This window comes from Cucumis sativus, chromosome 6 (genome assembly GCF_000004075.3).
Source record: "Cucumis sativus cultivar 9930 chromosome 6, Cucumber_9930_V3, whole genome shotgun sequence".
NCBI classification, from domain to species: domain Eukaryota; kingdom Viridiplantae; phylum Streptophyta; class Magnoliopsida; order Cucurbitales; family Cucurbitaceae; genus Cucumis; species Cucumis sativus.
This window is the reverse complement of record NC_026660.2, coordinates 1,635,046-1,655,309: the sequence shown is the minus strand read 5'-3', so window position 1 is coordinate 1,655,309 and position 20,264 is coordinate 1,635,046. Positions and strand designations below refer to the sequence as shown.

The 20,264-nt window shown below is 35.0% G+C and overlaps 1 protein-coding gene across 2 annotated transcripts; it reads left to right on the top strand.

The window, feature by feature from the left end:
• Positions 1–1,566: 1,566 nt before the first annotated feature.
• On the top strand, positions 1,567–15,476 carry LOC101215591 (E3 ubiquitin-protein ligase SHPRH). 2 transcript variants are annotated; one of them, XM_011658139.2, is made up of 20 exons: positions 1,567–1,785; positions 2,316–3,143; positions 3,246–3,452; positions 3,576–3,637; positions 3,767–4,250; positions 5,028–5,228; positions 5,798–6,053; positions 6,309–6,549; positions 6,672–6,841; positions 6,918–7,517; positions 7,775–7,938; positions 8,057–8,273; positions 8,353–8,553; positions 11,866–11,982; positions 12,257–12,502; positions 12,650–12,854; positions 13,382–13,590; positions 14,287–14,438; positions 14,549–14,819; positions 14,985–15,476. In XM_011658139.2, the coding sequence occupies exons 2-20, from the start codon at positions 2,317–2,319 to the stop codon at positions 15,234–15,236; spliced, it is 5,082 nt and encodes a 1,693-aa protein (XP_011656441.1). In that variant the 5' UTR covers positions 1,567–1,785; position 2,316; the 3' UTR covers positions 15,237–15,476. The 2 variants fall into 2 exon arrangements, with proteins under 2 accessions (XP_011656441.1, XP_031743334.1); XM_031887474.1 differs by lacking the exon at positions 1,567–1,785 and having other exon boundaries at positions 2,888–3,143; positions 3,236–3,452.
• The last annotated feature ends 4,788 nt before the right edge of the window (positions 15,477–20,264 follow it).

Genomic DNA, 20,264 nt, shown 5'->3' with positions numbered 1-20,264 from the left:
AATTTTTAAAAAATTGCAATATAACAAAATTTTATAAGTGATAGACATCATTGATAAATTTCTCCTAGTGATAGACTATATCGATGATAAATTTACCAACGATACTAAAAGTTTGAGAACTATATTAGATGACAAAAATTTTTTAGAAAAAGGCCCCGTAACACCTCTTTTTTGCATATTATAAATATGATAAGCAATTCGATATATCAGACAACTATTAGAGGGTTATCAGAAGACTATCTGCTTCTAAATTTGTTACTTTTGCAATTTAGAAAATGTAGTAACATAAGACATATTATCATTTTTTTTTTTTTGCTATTTTTGCAAACACCCCTATAAATTTCTCTCATAACCTATAGTTTTAATGTGTATCATATACACATTAAATGTTGATATATAATTTTAATATGAATCCAATTCACATTAATTTACTATTTGAACTTATTCAAATATTTCATCCTCTTCTAAATTAATTTTGAATCATATTCAAAATTAAATTTATATAATAAAATAAAATTAAGATATAAAGTCCTTATATTAATTCACAAAGTAAATTTGAATATTTCAAATTACAACCAATACAAATAAATCTCATTACCATTTACGAGCTAGAAAGAGGACTTAATTGACTTATAGATCATAAACTACAATGATATGAAAGTAATTGTCTGAACCAATTAATTAACAACATTCGTTAACTGTGTGTACACTTTACTAAAAACTCGTAGTTGAACTCTTCTCAGTGTAAATATATTTTTGTGTCCATGATATAAACGAACAATAATAAGTTAGTCTTTCACAAGTGTTCGTAACACTAGTTGAGACAAATTACTATTTTACCCTAGGGTTACTTCTGGTTCTTAAATACGAGTGCTCCTCTAATGAACAACATGTTTATGGTCCAACCAATAAACAAAAATTTCTCTTGTGCCATAGAGAGAATAGTGCCCTTTGTTTAAGTTCCATAGACACTATTTAAGGGAACACTCATCCACTTACCATAAAATCGAGAATGCATAAATTCATTTTGTGTGATTATATTCTCAACTCTCCACTCGGTCTTGTCCCCAAAATGATAAATATATTAAGTTAAAAAACTGGTGACTCTCACCCATATAAATTGAAAGACAATTTCTTGCTAATAGAAGATCATAATACACTCAGGATTAAGACTAAGTTACCTAGGTGGTTAGTATTTTGTGATCTAATCTTATGTAGACTCATTGCATAGGGTACTCTCACTCGCATGCTATAGTTTGTTATGACATTAGCATAAGCTCACCCCACGGGAGACAATGTCGAAGAGCTCTAACCCAATTTTGGGCTCATTTCTAGGATTTTCTTTTGTGTTTACTCTTTTAACCATGGTTCCTTTAATCCCATCAACATATCCTATTTAAAATTCTTAAAAATATTGCTATATATTGGGAGTGGAAAAGATTAGGGTACTATGGAGTAAGCCATTCAAGCCAATGAAAATAAGAACCGGGTGGGCCCATTTTTGTTCGTAACTGTGTCATTGAGGCCGAACCAAACCGACTCTACGTCACCGTGACGATCGCATAATCGATAGATCGGTCGAAGCCGAGTCTCTCTCTTACCCAAAACGACGTATCGAACGCTGAATGGAAGTTGTATTCGTTGGCTTCCTGCATTTCAAGTAACCCTGCAGTTTACCCCCAATGTATTTTCGCTCTAATTTCACTTAAATTTCATCACCAACACAAGAATTTTTGGCTTCTTCATCATGGTTGCGCACCTATAAACACACTCTTTGCTTCCCAGGTTCAGTCTTTACTCTCTCGCATTTTGTTCTAAATTTTTCTTTTTTTTTTTATAGCTATAGAGCTTCATACTTTTGTCAGGTGATTTTCTAGACTTTATATACTTGTTTCTCAGGTTCAGTTTTTTTATGTTTTATCTTATTTTCTCACATTTTCATTAAATTTTGTTGAATTCTATCATATGCAACAGCACCTCTTTCTCTATATGTATGCATATTTTTCTTATGTATTTATGAACTTATATGTATGTATATTGGATTTTACCTGTGTGTAACGTAGTAATTAGTTGCTTTATATGCCGAAAAGAGCTTAACTCAACTAGCAGAATGTCTTGAGGATCAAGAATTCTGTGGTTCAAATCCTACCCCATTTGTACTCAAAAGAAAGTAGTGGCTTTATATTTCTTTTCATTTAGATATTCATTTGAGTTAATTTTTTGTTGTCTGCTTACTACTACTATAGTTTACCTTTCCATTTCAATTACATTTTAATTGTTTGAGCTTGCTCTATTTTTTGTTAAAATTGTTATAGAATGGGTAGAAGGAAGCAAAAGCAACCTAATCGCTCTGGAGGAATAAGATTTGAAGACCGTGGGGATCACAAGACACAACTTGATATTAACGAGGTTGTGGAAACTGCTGTGGAATCATCAGACATCAAACTTGACGGGGTTAACGAGCCCATTTTTGTTGAAGTTGATCGAAGTGGATGGTATTCCAATGAGCACTATGATATTTCTGAAGTTTTTCTAGCGGATGTAAGGTTAGAACACCCTTTTGTTGGTTTTTGCTTGGATAAAAGTGTTCGTGAGAACTCGAGATACTCGTTAAGGTTTCGGTTGTGCAATGTGAATGGATCTCTCCTTGATCGTATTAAGTTTGGTCATTGGCCTGTTTTATCTTCAAATGATACATTTTTGGAATTCATTGAGAGAGACATGGAGGAAGATGTAAAAGCTTGCTCGGTGGTGTTATCGGGTAATTTAGATGGACCTGATGAGGCCATTTCTGGCCTTGTTCATCTTGCAAATCTGAAGCTTATGACGTTGAGGCCAGTTGATGGCGTTCCTTTTTCCCAAAATATGGGATCTCTGAGGTTGAGGGTGGAAATACTATCGAGTGCTTTTGATGCTTGTGAGTCAATATTTGATAATGGCAGGCAGTTGTGGAAAAAGAGTATGATGAATACCATCACTTGGTTGCGCCCTGAAGTAGTATTATCTGAGGTCAAGTATGGAGTTGTTAAATCGTCTAATATGGACACTCATTTGCATCATGAGGCGGGGGATGACACGTCCAACTCTAGAAAACATGCAAATTTTGATACTATTGGCTTTTATGATGCCATTAAGCCATCCAAGTGAGTATAGTTAGTGCTCATTTACTCATGTATCTAGTTTTAACTTACAGAACGTATTTGTTTTTCTGCCTTTCCCATTTTTTGATTGCTAGTTCAATGTAGAGATGAACCCATGCTTGATGAAGATATTCCCAATTTGCTTCCGAAACTAAGACCTTATCAGCGTCGTGCTGCCTACTGGATGATACAGCGGGAGAAAGGATTTTCTGGAAATTCAGGTTTAGGGGAAAATGTGCAGCTTATATCTCCCTTGTGTATGGCCCTGAAATGTCTTGACACTTGTTTGAGAGTGTTCTACAATCCTTTCAGGTACCACCATCTTTACTTTTGAGTGTGGTTTTGTGGCATGAATAAAGTTGAAAATATGTGTTTCTCGATGTAGTTAGGAAAACCTACTTTTCCTCTTGTATGCTTACTTCTGTTTATCTACAGTGGAAATCTTACTTTGAATGCAGAGCAAGTTTTGCCACATGTTTACGGGGGCATTCTAGCTGGTAATTCCCACTAATGAAAATTCATTATAGTTTCCTGAACTAGGCATTTCATTTATTATGAGCATGACCTCTGATGCAATTAGCTATTCTTATGGTCGTTATTTTGTCTGAATGATTCGATTTTTGCAGATGAGATGGGTCTAGGAAAAACTATTGAGCTACTGGCATGCATACTTTCTCATCAGATGTCAGTGTTTGAAGGCCGAAAAGGGTTTGATGTTGAAGTCCAACAGCTTGTTGAAGATCAGAGAACCGAATTTAAAAGATTGAAAAGAGAGCGTATTGAGTGTCTGTGCGGAGCTGTTAGTGAAAATTACAGGTACAAAGGGTTATGGGTGCAATGTGATATTTGTGATGCATGGCAACATGCTGATTGCGTTGGTTATTCACCTAAAGGAAGAATTGTCAAATCCGTTGACACTGAGGATGGGAACAGTAGAAGGGAAAAGAGAAATAATAGGAATACATTAAATGTAATTGTTAGAGCTGAGGAACATGTTTGTACACCTTGTTTAGAGCTGATGCAGGCTACTGATTCCCCAATGGCTACAGGTGCAACTCTAATTGTCTGTCCTGCTCCCATATTATTCCAGTGGCAAGCTGAGATTTTACGGTATACTCTCAGTTGACCATATTTCTACTTATATCATTCATGAGAGTGCCTTTGCATTTGATTTTTTGTACACCTGCAACTTTACCATCTCTATTAACTTGGAAATGTTGCTAAGTCACTTGTGACTACTGACTATATCAGGTTTGATAAGCGGCAGCCAAATTTACAATTTTTCTTTCAATAAGACATTGGATTACTTAATAAATAATGGTAAAGGGAATAAAAGGTTGCATGGTGGATCTCCCTATTCTCCTAAGAACAGCAGTCGAGAATTACAAATATACTTTTGCTGTCTAATATCATGAAGCTTTCACTTGATCAGATGCTTTGCATCTGAGCATGATGGTTCCTATGATCTCTAGCTTAGGACATCATACATCAATTCACTTATGTGTTATTAGCTTAGTAGAAGGAAATATGTGAGGTCTTCTTTGCTGTGACCCAATTTTTTTTATGCTAAAGTGCCAATCAATAGTTCTGGTATGGATAGGGAGATTTTTATGAACCCCTGGAAAGAAATCACATTGGGTTGGAATTGGTTTAGTGATGAAAATGAAGGTGTCGTGATGAGCTGAGTTAGAAACTGTGGTTTCATTGACGTTACTCCATTTCAATTTCATTTTCTTTGTAGATTAGGCTGCACCTGTTTTTGTTTTCACGTGCATGCATATCATCTTTGATCAGATACTTTTGTGAAAAGACTTGACACTAACTCACTTAAAAGTTTTTGCATTTGGTAGTGCAAGCTGACTTTTCAGTTATTATTTATTATCCCAGTCATACTCATCCAGGTTCAATGAAACTACTTGTCTACGAGGGAGTGAGGGATACTTCTCTTTTAGGCACATTGTCTGCGCAGATTAACGATCTTATCAACTCTGATATAGTCTTAACATCATATGATGTGCTTAAAGAAGACCTATCACATGATTCTGATAGGCATGAAGGGGATCGTCGCTTCATGAGATTCCAGAAGAGGTCTGTTCTTACCTTCTTGAGAAATGTTCCTTACATTAATTTAATCACTTATTTCTTACATCGTAACTAGTTAGTGCAATATTTTAGATTAAGGCCGTACTCTCTTGTTTTAACCAATTTGCCTCTAGAGATAATATCCTTCTACACTAGAGAAGCTTTTTTTTTATTGACATATGAAGTCAGGGGAGAATCCCAAACACCATAAGGTGGCTACATTAGAGAAGGCCAATTACTGACTAAAGAGGATAAGCTGTAATGAGTAAAAGAGTGCTTTGTTTTGCACCAAGAAAAAGCCGTAAACAAGAGTAATTCCATAAAACAATAGAGGAGAAAAAAGAATCTTTATTCCCTTCATATCTGTTTTACTACATGCGAACAATTTGACTGCAGAGTTGTAGTGGTATGCTTGTGTTTCTACTTTCAAGTAATTTTAAGTTTCTAACAAGATCGGTCATATTTGATTTGTTGTCAGTCACAGGGATTTGGGGGAAATGTTGACATGTTTTCTTCAGTGTAGTTCTCTTTCAAAACTGAAAATTTTGATAATTTATCCGGACTGTTCATTTTAGGTACCCTGTTATCCCTACTCCTCTCACTAGGATATTTTGGTGGAGGATTTGTTTGGATGAGGGACAAATGGTAGAGAGCAATGCCACTGCTGCTACTGAAATGGCTTCACGACTTTATGCTAGTCACCGCTGGTGCATCACAGGGACTCCCATACAAAGGAAACTTGAAGATTTATATGGATTACTGCGATTTGTGAAAGCCAGTCCATTTAATGTTCATAGATGGTGGGTTGAAGTTATAAGAGATCCATATGAGGTATGTGGCTTTCAAAGATTTGTTCAATCATGGTTATGGAGAAAGGGAAAGGAAAGAGAGAGAAAATGCCTCGTAAAACCTTTGTCGGCTTTTGTTATCATAGCAGCTCAGCCATTGTTACTATTTTTTATCCGTTATCTTTTCTTACTTCTTCTTTAGGTATTATTCTGGGATTGCTTCATAGCTGTCATTGATCCATGCTATATTTTATTTTGACTTTCCTGACTCCTTTTTTATTTTACCAACAATTTGCAGAGGAGGGATCCTGGTGCTATGGAATTCACACACAAATTCTTTAAGCAAATAATGTGGCGTTCTTTAAAAATACACGTTACAGATGAATTGCAGCTACCTCCCCAGGAGGAGCAAGTCACTTGGCTAAAATTTTCACCAATTGAAGAGCATTTTTACCAGAGGCAGCATGAAACTTGTGTGAGTTATGCCCGTGAAGTTATTCAAGGTTTGAAAGATGATTTTGTCAAAAGGAAAGTCCCAGGTTGTTAGTGATTGATTGTGACTTACATTCAAGAATCATATTTCTTTGTTGATATATATATATTGACATTATAAGGGAGAAGGCTGCTGTTAATATAACTTACATTGTTTTACTGCTTTCAGATTGTGTCACTTCTGATATTCCATCCGATCTTCTTATCACCCATGCCGATGCTGGAAAACTGCTGAGCACACTTTTGAAACTTCGCCAAGCTTGCTGTCACCCGCAAGTAGGAAGTTCGGGACTCCGCTCATTGCAACAATCCCCAATGACAATGGAGGAAATATTGATGGTATTCCTCAAGTAAAGATCTGTGAGCTTTCATGAAATCTGTTGTGAGACTTTAGTCTAAGTGGTCTTATTTTCAGGTCCTTGTTAGTAAGACCAAGATAGAAGGAGAGGAAGCTCTGAGGAGGTCAGTTGTTGCTTTAAATGCACTTGCTGGAATAGCTATTATTGAGAAGAAATTTTCTGAAGCCTTCTCACTATATAAAGAAGCTCTAGAATTCGCAGAGGAGAACAATGAAGATTTTCGATTAGATCCTCTATTGAGTATTCACATCCATCACAATCTTGCTGAGATACTTCCATTAGCGGTGAACCAGTCACAATCTCCTTTAAAAGATCAACTTTGTCCAAGAACTTGCGAAGTGAAGGCATCCAGGATGGATGACTCTGAAAAGTATGATGATCATGTTCATATCATGAAGAAACAAAAAGTTAGTGAGACCCTGTATGCTACTTGCAGTGAAGATAATACAGGGAAGATGATAGACCATCCTCTTCAGCTGAAAGGAAAAGATACAAACGCCAAAAAGGAAGAAAACTATGAGCCCCATCGGTCAAGTGGTTACTTTGATGAAATATCTGTAAGAAAAGTATGTGAGGTTATGAGGCAGAAATATCTAGCTGTTTTTTCCTCAAAGCTATCTATTGCCCAGCAAGAGTTCACAAAGTCCTACATGCAGGTATGTTTCTATATCCTGCTGTCTTCCTCTAGGTGGTTACAATGTGTATAGTCATTCACTATATAACTTGTGTAAGATCCTTTTAACAATAAAGATTGATGGTATGGTTACTACTATGTTCTACTATTCAGTTGCTTATTGACCCCCTTTATTCTTTGGACGCTTAAATCGTAGTTTATTTCTTTATGATGGATAGTTGGGGTGCAAAGTTCACCACTACTAACTTATATGCCATACTTGTTCAACATGAAATGAAGGTTGGAAGTGAACTCAAGGACAGGGAAAATTTTAACGACGTTTGGTGGTTGGAAGCAGTTCATCATGCTGAACAGAATAAGGACTTCTCTCATGAGTTGATAAGAAAGATTGAAGAGGCTGTATCTGGAAACCTAAACAACTCAAAATCTAGAGTTGGATCTCGGTATGTGGTGTCGAACTCTCTTCATTACATCATTACTCTTTTCCTCTCAGTTCCTCAAATCATGCTTTATGGCATGTATATTGCATGAATATTAACTGATCTTTTAGCTTGACAACAGTTTCCGCAGCATTAGTGCTTTGAAGTATCATGTTCAGAGTGGTTTGGACCTTTTGGAGGCTTCTAGGAAAGTGGTGCTTGATCGACTTTTAGAAATTGATCAGACCATGAAAAGTCCAAAAGAAGAAGATATTGAACGTGTTAGGTACTGTCGAATTTGTCAGGCAGACAGTAATGGACCACCTTGTGTTCTTTGTGAACTAGATGAACTATTTCAGGTTCTTCCTGATTAGTCCAATTACCTTGATGCTTCCTCTTTGACTTGCATTACGAATATAGGCTCTCTTCTCTTTCTAGGAATATGAGGCAAGACTTTTCCGGCTTAATAAAGTACAAGGAGGAATGGTTACTTCTGTTGAAGAGGCTGTTGAAGCTCAAAAGAAGAAGTCAGCACTCAATCGTTTCTACTGGAGTCTATTGCAGCAAAATAAGAACTCAAGTTCATCTAAAGTTGGGCATGAAGAACCTAACAAAAGAGATGCTGGAGAAAAAGTTATGGTTAGTTTTCCTTCTGGCTTTACTTTTTTCTTATGACGAGTGCCTCATATCAGTCACACGTGGCTTATAATAGGATAATCTATAGTATCTTGTGATAGAAATTGTGAGCAGTTTGATTTCTTGATATTTTTTTTAAATATTACTTAACAGTGGTTTCCCCTCCATTTCAATCACTAGACCATAACAGGTATGATACACATGAAATTAGTAGTTTTACTTTAGTTTTTAAAAAAAGTTAAAAAAAATTCTATTTATTGAAATAGTGTTTTACATTGTTTGACTTGTATAGTTGTAACCATTTGAAGAGAAATATAAAAAAAAAAATTTATGAAGTTTTAAAGGGATGGAAAATAATCTGATTGTTTGTTTAAATATATGTCCACGTAATCAAGGTAAGTTCTCTCTCTCTCTTCTTTCACTCCTCTCTTCCTTTTCCCCTCCCCGACTGTCCATCCTTCCAGTGGCAACATGGAAGTGAAGAGCTGTAAAATTGTCTGGTCCTTCTACTGCATTTGGTTCGACAAGGGACATTTCAACATTGAAGATGTTGATTTTCGAAGAATCCTACAAGTTTCAAAGAACCAAACTAAGATTGTTTATTGCCGTTATATCAGATTTGGCCAATATGAGGAACCAATTTTACAGTAGATGCAGATGGTACTACAAGACTCACAAAGTTCAGAGCTCCTTCCAGGTGGATAGTTAGATGCGTTGCTTGAAGTTCCTCAAGGTTTCAATCCTTTGTGCACGTCTATTTAGGGGGTGAGAAACAAGGATGGGTCTCTTTCTTACAAATGCTGAGAAGTTTCTTAATAAACCACAATTATGGATTGTGGCACTCATCTCTTCAACCAGCCTCTTGTTCACATGGAAATCAGTTGAATCGGTATATTTGCCTAGGCCTAAGTTATTCAGATAAAGTAAGGCTTCAAACTCAAATTTCTTCCCTGCACAACATATAAAAAAATAGAGTCTGAAGCCAAAAAACTTGATAAGCCATTCCTCTACTCCTCCAGAAACCAAACCCAGAGCTTGCAACAACAATGGGTTCGAAAATGTGACGATGTTATTAGAGAGAATTTCAGTGATTTATGGATTGAAATTCTCTCTAATAACATGCTTAGAAACTTAAAAAAGACGCTTGAAATCTTTTCGTGAGGTTCCGGGTAAAAGATCAATTGGGAAAAGTCAGCAATTTGTGGTATTAATATAGAGGACAGCAAGGTCTCCTCTGCGGCATCCATGTTGAATTGCAAAATAGAAAACTTCCTTTAGTGTACCTAGGTCTTCCTACCCAAAGAGTATTCACTTTTGGCAGCCTGTCTTGGACAAAGTTCAGACGAAGCTGTACAAATGGAAGCGTTTTAATCTAACTTGAGGAGGTAGACTTACTCTTTGCTCTTCTGTACTCTCCAATCTTCCTACTTACTGCATGTCCACTTTCCTAATGCCAGAAAAAGTAACTAAAGTTCATTGAAAGAACTATTGAGGAACTTCTTTTGGGAAGGAAACAATGGCAGCAAATTGAACCATCTTGTTAAAATGGGACTTAGTATCTAAAGCCCAAGAAGAAGGGGGTCTCGGCCTGGACAAACTGAAAATTAGAAATATGGCTCTCCTTGCGAGTGGGGGTGGAAATTCATTGTAGATCAGAATTCTCCTTGGTGTAAGGTGGTTTGTAATATCCATTGCAGTAGCACATTCCAATGGCACACAAGCGGCAATGAGACCTCCAGTTTAAGAAGCCTCTGGATAAATATCTCTAGGCAGTGGCATAAAGTTGAAGCCTTGGCAGATTTAAAGTTGGAAAGCGGGACAAAACCTTGTTTTGATTGGACCTATGGCTGGACAGAATTGCTTTGGACACCAAATTTCTGAGGCTGTACAGAATAGCTCTTCTCCCTAAGGGTTCAGCTTCTGATTACTGGGATTCTTCCACCTTATCCTGGTTTATTAATTTTAGAAGATTGTTAAAAGAGGAGGAAATCTCTGATTTTCAACTTCTCATTGATTTATTGGATAGGACAAGGTTATCAAATTTAGATGATAAAAGAAGCTGGTCTCGTGGAGTTTTTTCAATAAAGTCATTATCAAGACACCTTGCTTCTGCCTCCCCTTATGACCCAAAGCTGGAAAAATGCCTTTGGAAATCTAAAAGTTTGAGGAGAGTGAATATAACCATATGGGTCTTGCTGTTCGGGAGTCTAAACTGTGCTTCAGTTATGCAAAAGAAACTTCCCACCCATTATATTTCGCCACATATTTGTCCATTTTGTCTTAGATCTGACCAGGACCTACAACATATTTTCTTTGAATGCATTTACGCCAACAAGTGTTGGAATAAACTCTTTCTCATCTTTAATCACAACTGGTCCCTTGATAATGTTTGCAAGAATAACGTTAGACAGCTTCCAATTGGTCCAATTATGGGGGAAATTGCATCCTTGATCTGGTGCAGTGCTGTCAAGGCAATCTTGGCAGAAATTTGGTTCGAGAGAAACCAACGGGTCTTCCACCATAAATCTTCCTCTTGACAGAACAGACATGAGTTGGCACGGCTGGATGCCTCTTCATGATGCTCTCCAAGTAAACAGTTCAATGACTAGGCATGATGAGGGCGCTGGGGGATATCAACCTAGTTGAAATGTCCCTGTGCGCCTACTGATCCTTAGGTTTATTGCTCTTTGTATATCCCTCATGTACATCGAGCTTTGTCTCTTTATTATTATTTATATATTCAATAAAGAGATCAGTTTCCTTTTTTTAAAAAATTAAACATATGTCCACGTTATGATGTTTCATATCTATGGTTCAACATATCCATACATGAGATGATACACCACCTTATTGTGTAACCATTTCAACCGGAATAATTATAATGGATCAAAGGATGAGATTGTTTGTTTAAACATATCTCCACTAATAGATTTGATGTTTCAAATTTATGGTCCAAATCACACCCATGCACAAAAGAGTTGTATTAAGGTAAAGGACTTGATTGTTTGTTCAAACATATATTCATCATTAGATCGTGATGTTTTAATCTAGGTCAAACTATACACAAAAAGAATACATCATTTTATGTGTAACCTCCCTGACCCAAAGAGTCGTGAGTTTGTGACGAAGTACAAAACAGGAATTACTAAAAGATAATAAGGGTGAAATGAAGATTAAAGATTCTCATCTCATAGCCCATTTTGCATATATATATATATGGTATAATGTAGATCTTCTTTTCCTTTTTTATTAATAATCATGTTGTCTTGCAACAAACCTTATTCCAAATTTTGACTTTGTTGTTCTGACTTTTAGGTGTCTAAGCATCCTTCCGAATTGGAGGTTGTTCTTGGTGTTATCAAGAACTTCTGTAAGACGCAACTAGGAAAAGAAAGTATAGCAGCAGCCAACAAGCAGCTACACCTTCTGGAGGTATTATGTGGCCATATCTATTTTTATGAGAAAACTGCCCTTTAAATGTCCTCGTTTGCTGATGACTGATTCCTTGACACTACTTTGTAAGCTATTGGTGGAAATAATTTGCATTATCAATTATATATGTTGGAGCCCTATTTAATTTATTAGACTGGGTATTGTGATATAAAAGTGAACTATAATTCTATTATTTAGGCGACTTTGAATAAATGTTCAAATCTTATACATGCAATATAATTTATTAACTGGACTTATCATTCAATTTGTTTAGCACATGCGAAAGGAGTATGGACATGCAAGGTCCTTGGCCATTGCACAAGCTCAAGTTTTGAATGCTCATGACGAAATTAAGATGGCAACCACGAGATTAAGCTTAAGGGGGGACGATGATGATGACAGCTCAGCTTTTACTATTAGTGAGCACGAGCTACCTGCAGCTAGTGTCCAGTATTCTAGCGATAAGTTCATGTCCTTGGCTATGTTATCACGTGTAAAAGGAAAACTTCGTTATTTGAAGGTTAAAAAGTTTCCAGATTTGTTAAAATAGTTATGAGCATACCCTACGTTGGCTTCTCATACAGTTCTTCCCCCTCGTTTCATTGTCTTTCTACTGGTAGTATGTATGCCATTTTACATTGTCACTCACAACCTTTATTATTTACAGGGTTTGGTGCAATCTAAACAGACTATACCATTAGATAGTTCCAGTGATCTAGCTTTAACTCAAGAACCGGCTATCACGTCAACAGCTACGGAACAAAAGAATGAGAACACATCGAAAGCTGATGAGGAATCATGCCCTGTTTGCCAAGAAAAACTAAACAATCAAAAGATGGTTTTTCAATGTGGACATATTACATGCTGTAAATGTGAGTCTCCTGCACATAATAGAAGACAATCTATTGATGTTTTAGTTCGTGATAATGGCATCATTGCAGTCTCAAATTCTGTACAACTTTCATGTTTTCTTGCACTGGATAAAAGTATGATCCAGCTGATTACTTATGCTTTGAGTGAGTTGGAGATGACTCAGGAGAGTGTCAGTTTATGAGAAACACTTGCTTTATATGCACCCTAAAACTTGTCTTAATCTTTTAACAAGTTTCCAGATCATTTTTGACTTGTGTATCCAAACACCATGGAATTTAAAAAAATATATTTTTATTGATTTAAAGAACTCTTCAAAGACTCAAAATTCATACCAGGCTCAACGTTATTGTGCCAGGAAAATCCTTCAGAAAGGCAAGGAGGATGAAATCTTATCTTATCTGTTCCTCTATGGACCTTGTTCCCTTTTGAGTCTTACTTCCTAAACCTGTCATCGACGGTTTCATACATTTTCTAAATGTTCATAACATTCTGTAATGTAAATTCTAATGGCATTTGTTTCCCGCAGGTTTGTTTGCAATGACTGAAAAAACACTGCATGGTAGTAAAATTCAAACTAAATGGGTGATGTGCCCAACCTGTCGCCAACACACAGATTTTGGGAATATTGCTTATGCTGATGATAGTAAAAATGAAACACTGGATCCTTCAACTTCGCTCGAAACTTCTAGAGAGCATGAAATGTCCATTACAGTTCAAGGTTCCTATGGAACAAAGGTTTGCAGCCCTACCTAACACCCATAGTATGCGGCGATGTCTATTCCAGTGCATGTTATTGAGTCAATTGGGTTCTTGTTTTGTTTATTTGCATTGCTTGCATGTTTTCCTCAAATGTTTTGATGTCTATTCCAGTGCATGTTATTGAGTCAATTGGGTTCTTGTTTTGTTTATTTCCATTGCTTGCATGTTTTCCTCAAATGTTTCCATCCTTCATCGGCACTATTTGTTTATTGCATAAACTCGTTCATCAGCTCCAGTTTTATGCATCACTTCTTGAGTTAGGTTGTTAAAAGTTAATTGAATATAGACGTGATTAGTTGGATTTGCAAAATTTCGGGTTCAGCATGCTTGATTTTCCATTCTTGTACTGGTTGTAAACGAAGGCCTCCTTTGTAGCTTATGTCCAAGTTCTAGGGTGGTGTGGGAAAAAAAATGGAAAACCTGAGGGTAAGAGAGCCTTAACATGTTTCCTAGATATTAGTTTAGTACAGATGGCTTGTGGGATATATGATATGAGGACATTATTTCCAATGCATGCCTCATGATCGTTAGTTTGACGGGTTAATTTAGTTGTATTATAAGTGTTGTCCATCAAAAAACATGGAGAGGAAATTTCATCATGTTAGTTTTTGTATCATTGCTCCAATTGTTTTGTCATTATAAGTAATACTTGCTATCTAAAACCTTTTGTAGATTGAAGCGGTTGTAAGACGAATCTTATGGATCAAGTATACAGATTCTGAAGCGAAAGTTCTAGTTTTCTCAAGTTGGAATGATGTTCTTGACGTTTTACATTATGCATTTGTTGCCAACAACATTACCTTTATCAGGATGAAAGGAGGCAGGTGAGATGATAATTTGAATTACTCAAATTCCAGACCTGGCAGTGTAGCTACGTTTTCTGCTCTTGCACATTATACGTAATAATATTGATGATTGGGCTTTGCAAATGCAGAAAATCTCAAACAGCCATTAGTGAATTTAGAGGACAGAAGATCAATGCAAAAGAAAATAAAAAGAAACGACTATCGACAGACTTGCCAGAATTAAGATCTGCTCAGGTTCTATTGCTCTTGATTCAACATGGAGCTAATGGCCTAAACCTTCTGGAAGCTCAACATGTTGTCCTCGTGGAACCACTTCTCAATCCAGCTGCAGAAGCGCAAGCAATTAGCAGGGTACACCGAATTGGACAAGAAAATAAGACGTTCGTACACCGATTCATAGTATGTACAATTTCCTCTTTTACAGTCATTTTAGAGATTTCACCAGACCATAGATTTAACAACACTCAACAAACACCTGCATGTATAATATTATGCATATATCAATCCTTCATCACTCAACAAACACCGGTTCATCAGATTTAACACTTTTTGGGGTTATTATAGGTTAAAGATACAGTGGAAGAGAGCATATACAAGCTAAACAGAAGCAGAGAGAGCTCTTCTTTCATCACTGGAAATGCAAAGAATCAAGATCAGCCCTTTTTGACGCTTAAAGAAGTTGAGTCTCTGTTTGCATCCAAAGCATCACCATTGGGGGAAAATGATGACAAGGGAAGTGAAACGCTAAGGCAGTTGGCTCCTTCTATGGCTGCTACTATAGCAGCTGAGAGAAGACTCAGAGAGCACACCACATAGGATGATTTATTCTTAGATTATAAATTATTTAGTTTCAGAATATTCGTTTCTATTCGAGGAAAGTGAATAAAGTTTGTTTATTGGCCCCATTAGTGGCATCACCCTATTTCCCTTAACATGCTTTTCTATTTCTAAACTATTACAAAAATCATGCATATAGAGTCTTTGTTAGGTTGAACGTTAAGTTAAAAAGTCAGTATGTTAATGTTTAAAATTATTTACTAACATTTTATTTGGTAACCCTTTCATCTTGGTTAATTTTAAAAAACAAAGATAAGGTTTTTTAGTTTTCAGGTCTTGACTTGCTTTTTTTAAACATGGGCAAGAAGTAGATATCAAAACAAGAGATTTAATCAAATAATAATAATAAAAAAAACGAATTGGTTATCAAACTATACTTAAGTTATTTAACAATTTTTTTTTTATTATCGTCTTGTTTTAGTTGATCTCCGTATCAATATTTCTAGGGAATTTCATTTCAATTGTTTCTCTATCAAACATCTTATGTCAAGATATGGATCAAATAAAAAATAGGTAAAAAATTTGTGCATCCATGATGTACTCATCTATGTATTTTCTCATCTTTCTACCATCTACCACCTAAAAATAAAATTAAAATTTACTTTTAAAAAAATAAATTGTAAAATTAAAAGTTACTTTTAAAAAAATAAGTTGTAATTTTATTTTCGTGTAGTGGAGAGATGAGGAATAAATAGAAGGTACATCATGCATCTAATTATTACTAGGCTGTCAATATAATCCTTATCTAATCTTTATATGTAATTGATAACTTGTAACTACAATATGATTGAATTAATTAAATTTCTGAACTGTGTTTCTCTCTCCCTTTTTTTCTTCTCCTTTTTCTTTCTTTTATCAGTATCTTCCAGGCAAGCAAGACCATTTTTTTCATGCTATTTCACATTTGAGCATTGTTTTGGTGACTTGGTATGATTATTTACACCTACTTTTTATGTTATATATATATCTGTAACGTATTATTGTAAGACCCTAATCGTATATAGACAACCCGATGAAAGCCTTGCGATAAGAATGATACACGAAGAAATTTTATGTTCGTGAAAATGTCAGTTATGACTAAATCACGATAAGAATCCTGACACAAAAAGAGGGTGCGGCGATTGGATGAGTAAAGTCAGTCTACTTCACTTAGGGACGATGATGTGATGCAAAAGATAGTAGGTCGATGATTGATGGAACTTGACTGCCCAAACTAAGTTAAAGATAAGGAGTGACAAAGGCACATAGCATTCCTGGATTGAGCCACTTTCCGCCGTCATTTAGAGAAATCATTTATGTGTAAAAAGACTCACCTTGAAAGATCTATAAATAGAGAGTATGAGTCATCTGAAAATACTCCTTACCCTCATCTTGTTAAGAGAGAAATTGAAAGTTGTTAAGGTTTTGAGGTAGAGGGACAAGTTCATTTCGATTAGGATTCCAAAACCCAAAAAAGGAACCTTGGTCGGAGGAGCTAAACAAGTTGACCGTAACAGTGAGTAATTTTCTTACTAAAAGTTTTTGAATTTATGGAGGAGTTTCCAATTCTTATTTAATGCTTTACTAGCTTCTTCCGAGTTTATGAACTATGTGAAAATTTTCACATGTTTTTCCAACATCGTCGTGAGCAAGTTCACCAATAAAAAGAAATTGTGTAATAATATGCCCTTTGAATGACTTTATGTTGGAATAATGTGGTTTAACGTTCTGGATACTGTTTAAATGTTGAGATTTAATATTATGTTTTGTTACCTTGATGATGCCTTATCCTTGTTATGTGATCTGGGGTAAGATGTTTTATTTCTACTGTGTGATCTGGAATAGAATGTCTTATTTATGTTGTGTGATCTGGTATGAGATGTCATTTGCCTACTGTGTGATCTAGCATTGGAAGGCGCGTAATGCACAGTGAAATATATGAAAATCATTATATGTGTTGAGTTTACTCTGCATGACCGCAATTGGGCAAAAAAGTATGGTGAACACTTGAGTCAAGGAAAAATGGTACAAATGTTTAAACCAAATGTATATAATGATTTTATAAGATGAATATTTAGTATGCTTAAGGCATGTTGTGTGGAGAATTTCGAAATGAGAAGTTAATCTTTGAAATGGCTAGTTTTCTTATGCTAAATTATGAGGTTGCACGACACTTTGACTTGTTAAATAATAAAAGACCCCACTCACTATGCATTTTCATCCAAACTTTTGAACTTTTGTTTTACCCTCAGGTAGCGAAGGACATCTAGCATTGAACTTGCAGTCGTGATCGCCTTTTGTGCCTTGAAATTGCATCATCTTGGTAGTAGTCATTGTCTTTTCGTATAACATGTAGGGGCTTAGGTGACTAAGTCAAGTCAGTCTGTATTTTATTCCTTTTGAAGGGACTTCTATACCCATGGTCAAATGTACTATAATAACTACTAATTATTGAGGGTTCTCCTTTCTTCGAAGTCATCTTCTGCATGTAAATTTTAAATTACTAAGTCGCTCCACTTACTAGATGTTTCATGTGTCATTTCGAGGGAAAAATGTGTTGAGTGTCTAGGCGGCACACCTTCCATTGTTTGCAAGGTGCAACAATCGAGCGGAGTGGAAAAGTTATTTACGAAATTCAGTAAGTGCGAATTTTGGCTGAACCAAAGTAGTGTTTCTTGGACATGTTATATCCTCGATGAAAGGATAAAAGTTCTAACACGGGAAGATTTAATTAGAACTATAAACTTAATTCAATTGGAATCTTAAAAATATCAAATATATTGGCAAAAATAATTTAGAAACTAATTTCTAGACTAAACATGCTTATTAAAAATTAGCGAGAAGAAATATTCACATATAAGCCTTAGTACTTCATCTGACTTAAGTTTGAGTATAAATATTATACATTATTATATGTATTTATTTTTCAATTAAGGTGTAATCAGTGTGCTAGTGTATTCATTTCATATTAGGGGTGGTAAAAAAATAGTTGAAAACCAAATCGCAAACGAATGCATGCGATTTAACTTTGGTTTGTGTTAAATTGAAATCATTTCATATGTGATTTGGTTCGGTTTAAGATAACAAATTGATTCTAAAACCGAATCGAACCGCTTTATTTTTTTAAAAAAATGAACATTTTTAAAAATAACAAAATAAATTAAAATATTTATAAGCTATAGCAAACTTTTGGATTCAATCAATGATAGAAATTGATAAACTTCTATCATTGTTTATCAATGCCAGTGATAGAAGAATATTAGTGTCTATCAATGTCTATTATTGATAGAATCTGAAAATTTTACTATAGGATGTAAATATTTTGTTAAATTTGTTATTTTCGACAATTTTTGAATATATATATATATATATATATATATATATATATATAATTAAACAAATAAGTATAAGTGTATAACTTAGGGTAGAGGCAGAGCCATAGAGAAAAGGTGGACGAAGACGATACTAGATAGACGTGGACGACACACAATCTCCTCAAACCCTTCAACAAAAGAGAACAATATGGTTTATAAGGTAAACTGCCATTGCATATTGGATAGACTTATTTGTGGCTACATTATAATAAAAAACCAAACTTAAAGAATTATCATAAAAAAAAACCATTTGTTATGGTTCATTAGTTACACAAAAACTCTAGAGCATGATCAAAGATAGAAAATGATGAAATGAAAAGTGAATTACAAATAAATTATAGTTCTCTCAGCTGGAATAAGTTTGAGATCACTAATTGAACTCTTTTATGTTTCTAGTCTCGATCGGTATAGTTTCGAGAACCTTTTAAATTTTCTCTTTTACCTTCAATCTCGGGCAGACTCGTGTCAGAGATTGTCTGAGGTCTACATCCAATCTCAGTTGAACAAGCACTGAGATTGTCCATATTACACATTTGTTTTCAATCTTACCATGGATTCCACATGACTACCCAAGATTTAACTCTAAATTCCTTATGTTTTTCATCTCGATTTGCTACAGCCCCGAGATCAACCTTCTTTTGTCAAAACCTTCATCAAAACTAAAAAAAATATCTACCACAATGACCCTTCTATGAAGCACGAGTCTCATAGAGTGTCTAAAGAAACAAGTGATTCAACAATAATTTTCCTTTACTTCTCATCTTGAGAAGCCTTGAAAAACAACAATTGTGGAACAACAGAAACCTTGTTTGAGAATGCCTATTGCAATCTTGAAGAACAACTCATCATCAAAACCAAATTAAACAAACCCCAAGAAATTCCTCAATCTCCGATAAACCCGTATGAAATATCACATTTTTATTTATATATAATGTTCATAAAAAGTTTAAAACTGAATTGAAATCAAACAGCATATGTGGTTTGGTTTCAATTCGATTTGACATAGATGGACGATATGATTCGATTTTTGATGTTTTTTTTTTTTTTTTTTGCATTTTGCAATTCGGTGTGGTTTCAATTTTAAATCGAACCGAATGGAACCGTGAACACTCATAGTTCATATTATATTCAAAATTTCTCCAACTATTTCTACTTTTTCGATACATTAATTTGAAGTTTCAATTTACTACCTAAATTTTCCTTTCTATTTCTATTTCTCTTCTCATGATCTCTTTCTTTTTACTTTTGTTCTCTCCTTTTGTTCCCAATTTTACTAACTTGTTTCCTAAAAAATGTCTTTTATTTATTGTTATGAAATCGACGAGGACAACGACATACAATCGAAACATGGATATAAAATATAATATAATAATAATATAACAATTAAATAAACAACAAAATTACTAAAATGATACTCTTAAAAACACTCAAATTTTTCAATGTCTTCAAAGTTGTAGGATCTTTCCCCAATGTTATGTGTCTTGCAAGATCCATCAAAGACCTCTAGATAAAATGACAAGTAGATGATTGATTACATGGACACTAAGAATGTATTATCTTGAGACACATAAACAACAAATGGAATGGTCATATTTTGACATTTGACAATAAACACTAAAGATGGACATCTATTTATTTATAATACTTATTAGTT

Excerpts from the sequence above, each read along its gene's own strand:
- LOC101215591 (XM_011658139.2), top strand. The coding sequence starts at position 2,317 with ATGGGTAGAAGGAAGCAAAAGCAACCTAATCGCTCTGGAGGAATAAGA. Across the intron at positions 6,842-6,917 it reads CAATGGAGGAAATATTGATG|GTCCTTGTTAGTAAGACCAA; the intron begins GTATTCCTCAAG and ends TCTTATTTTCAG. Across the intron at positions 14,439-14,548 it reads ATCAGGATGAAAGGAGGCAG|AAAATCTCAAACAGCCATTA; the intron begins GTGAGATGATAA and ends TTGCAAATGCAG.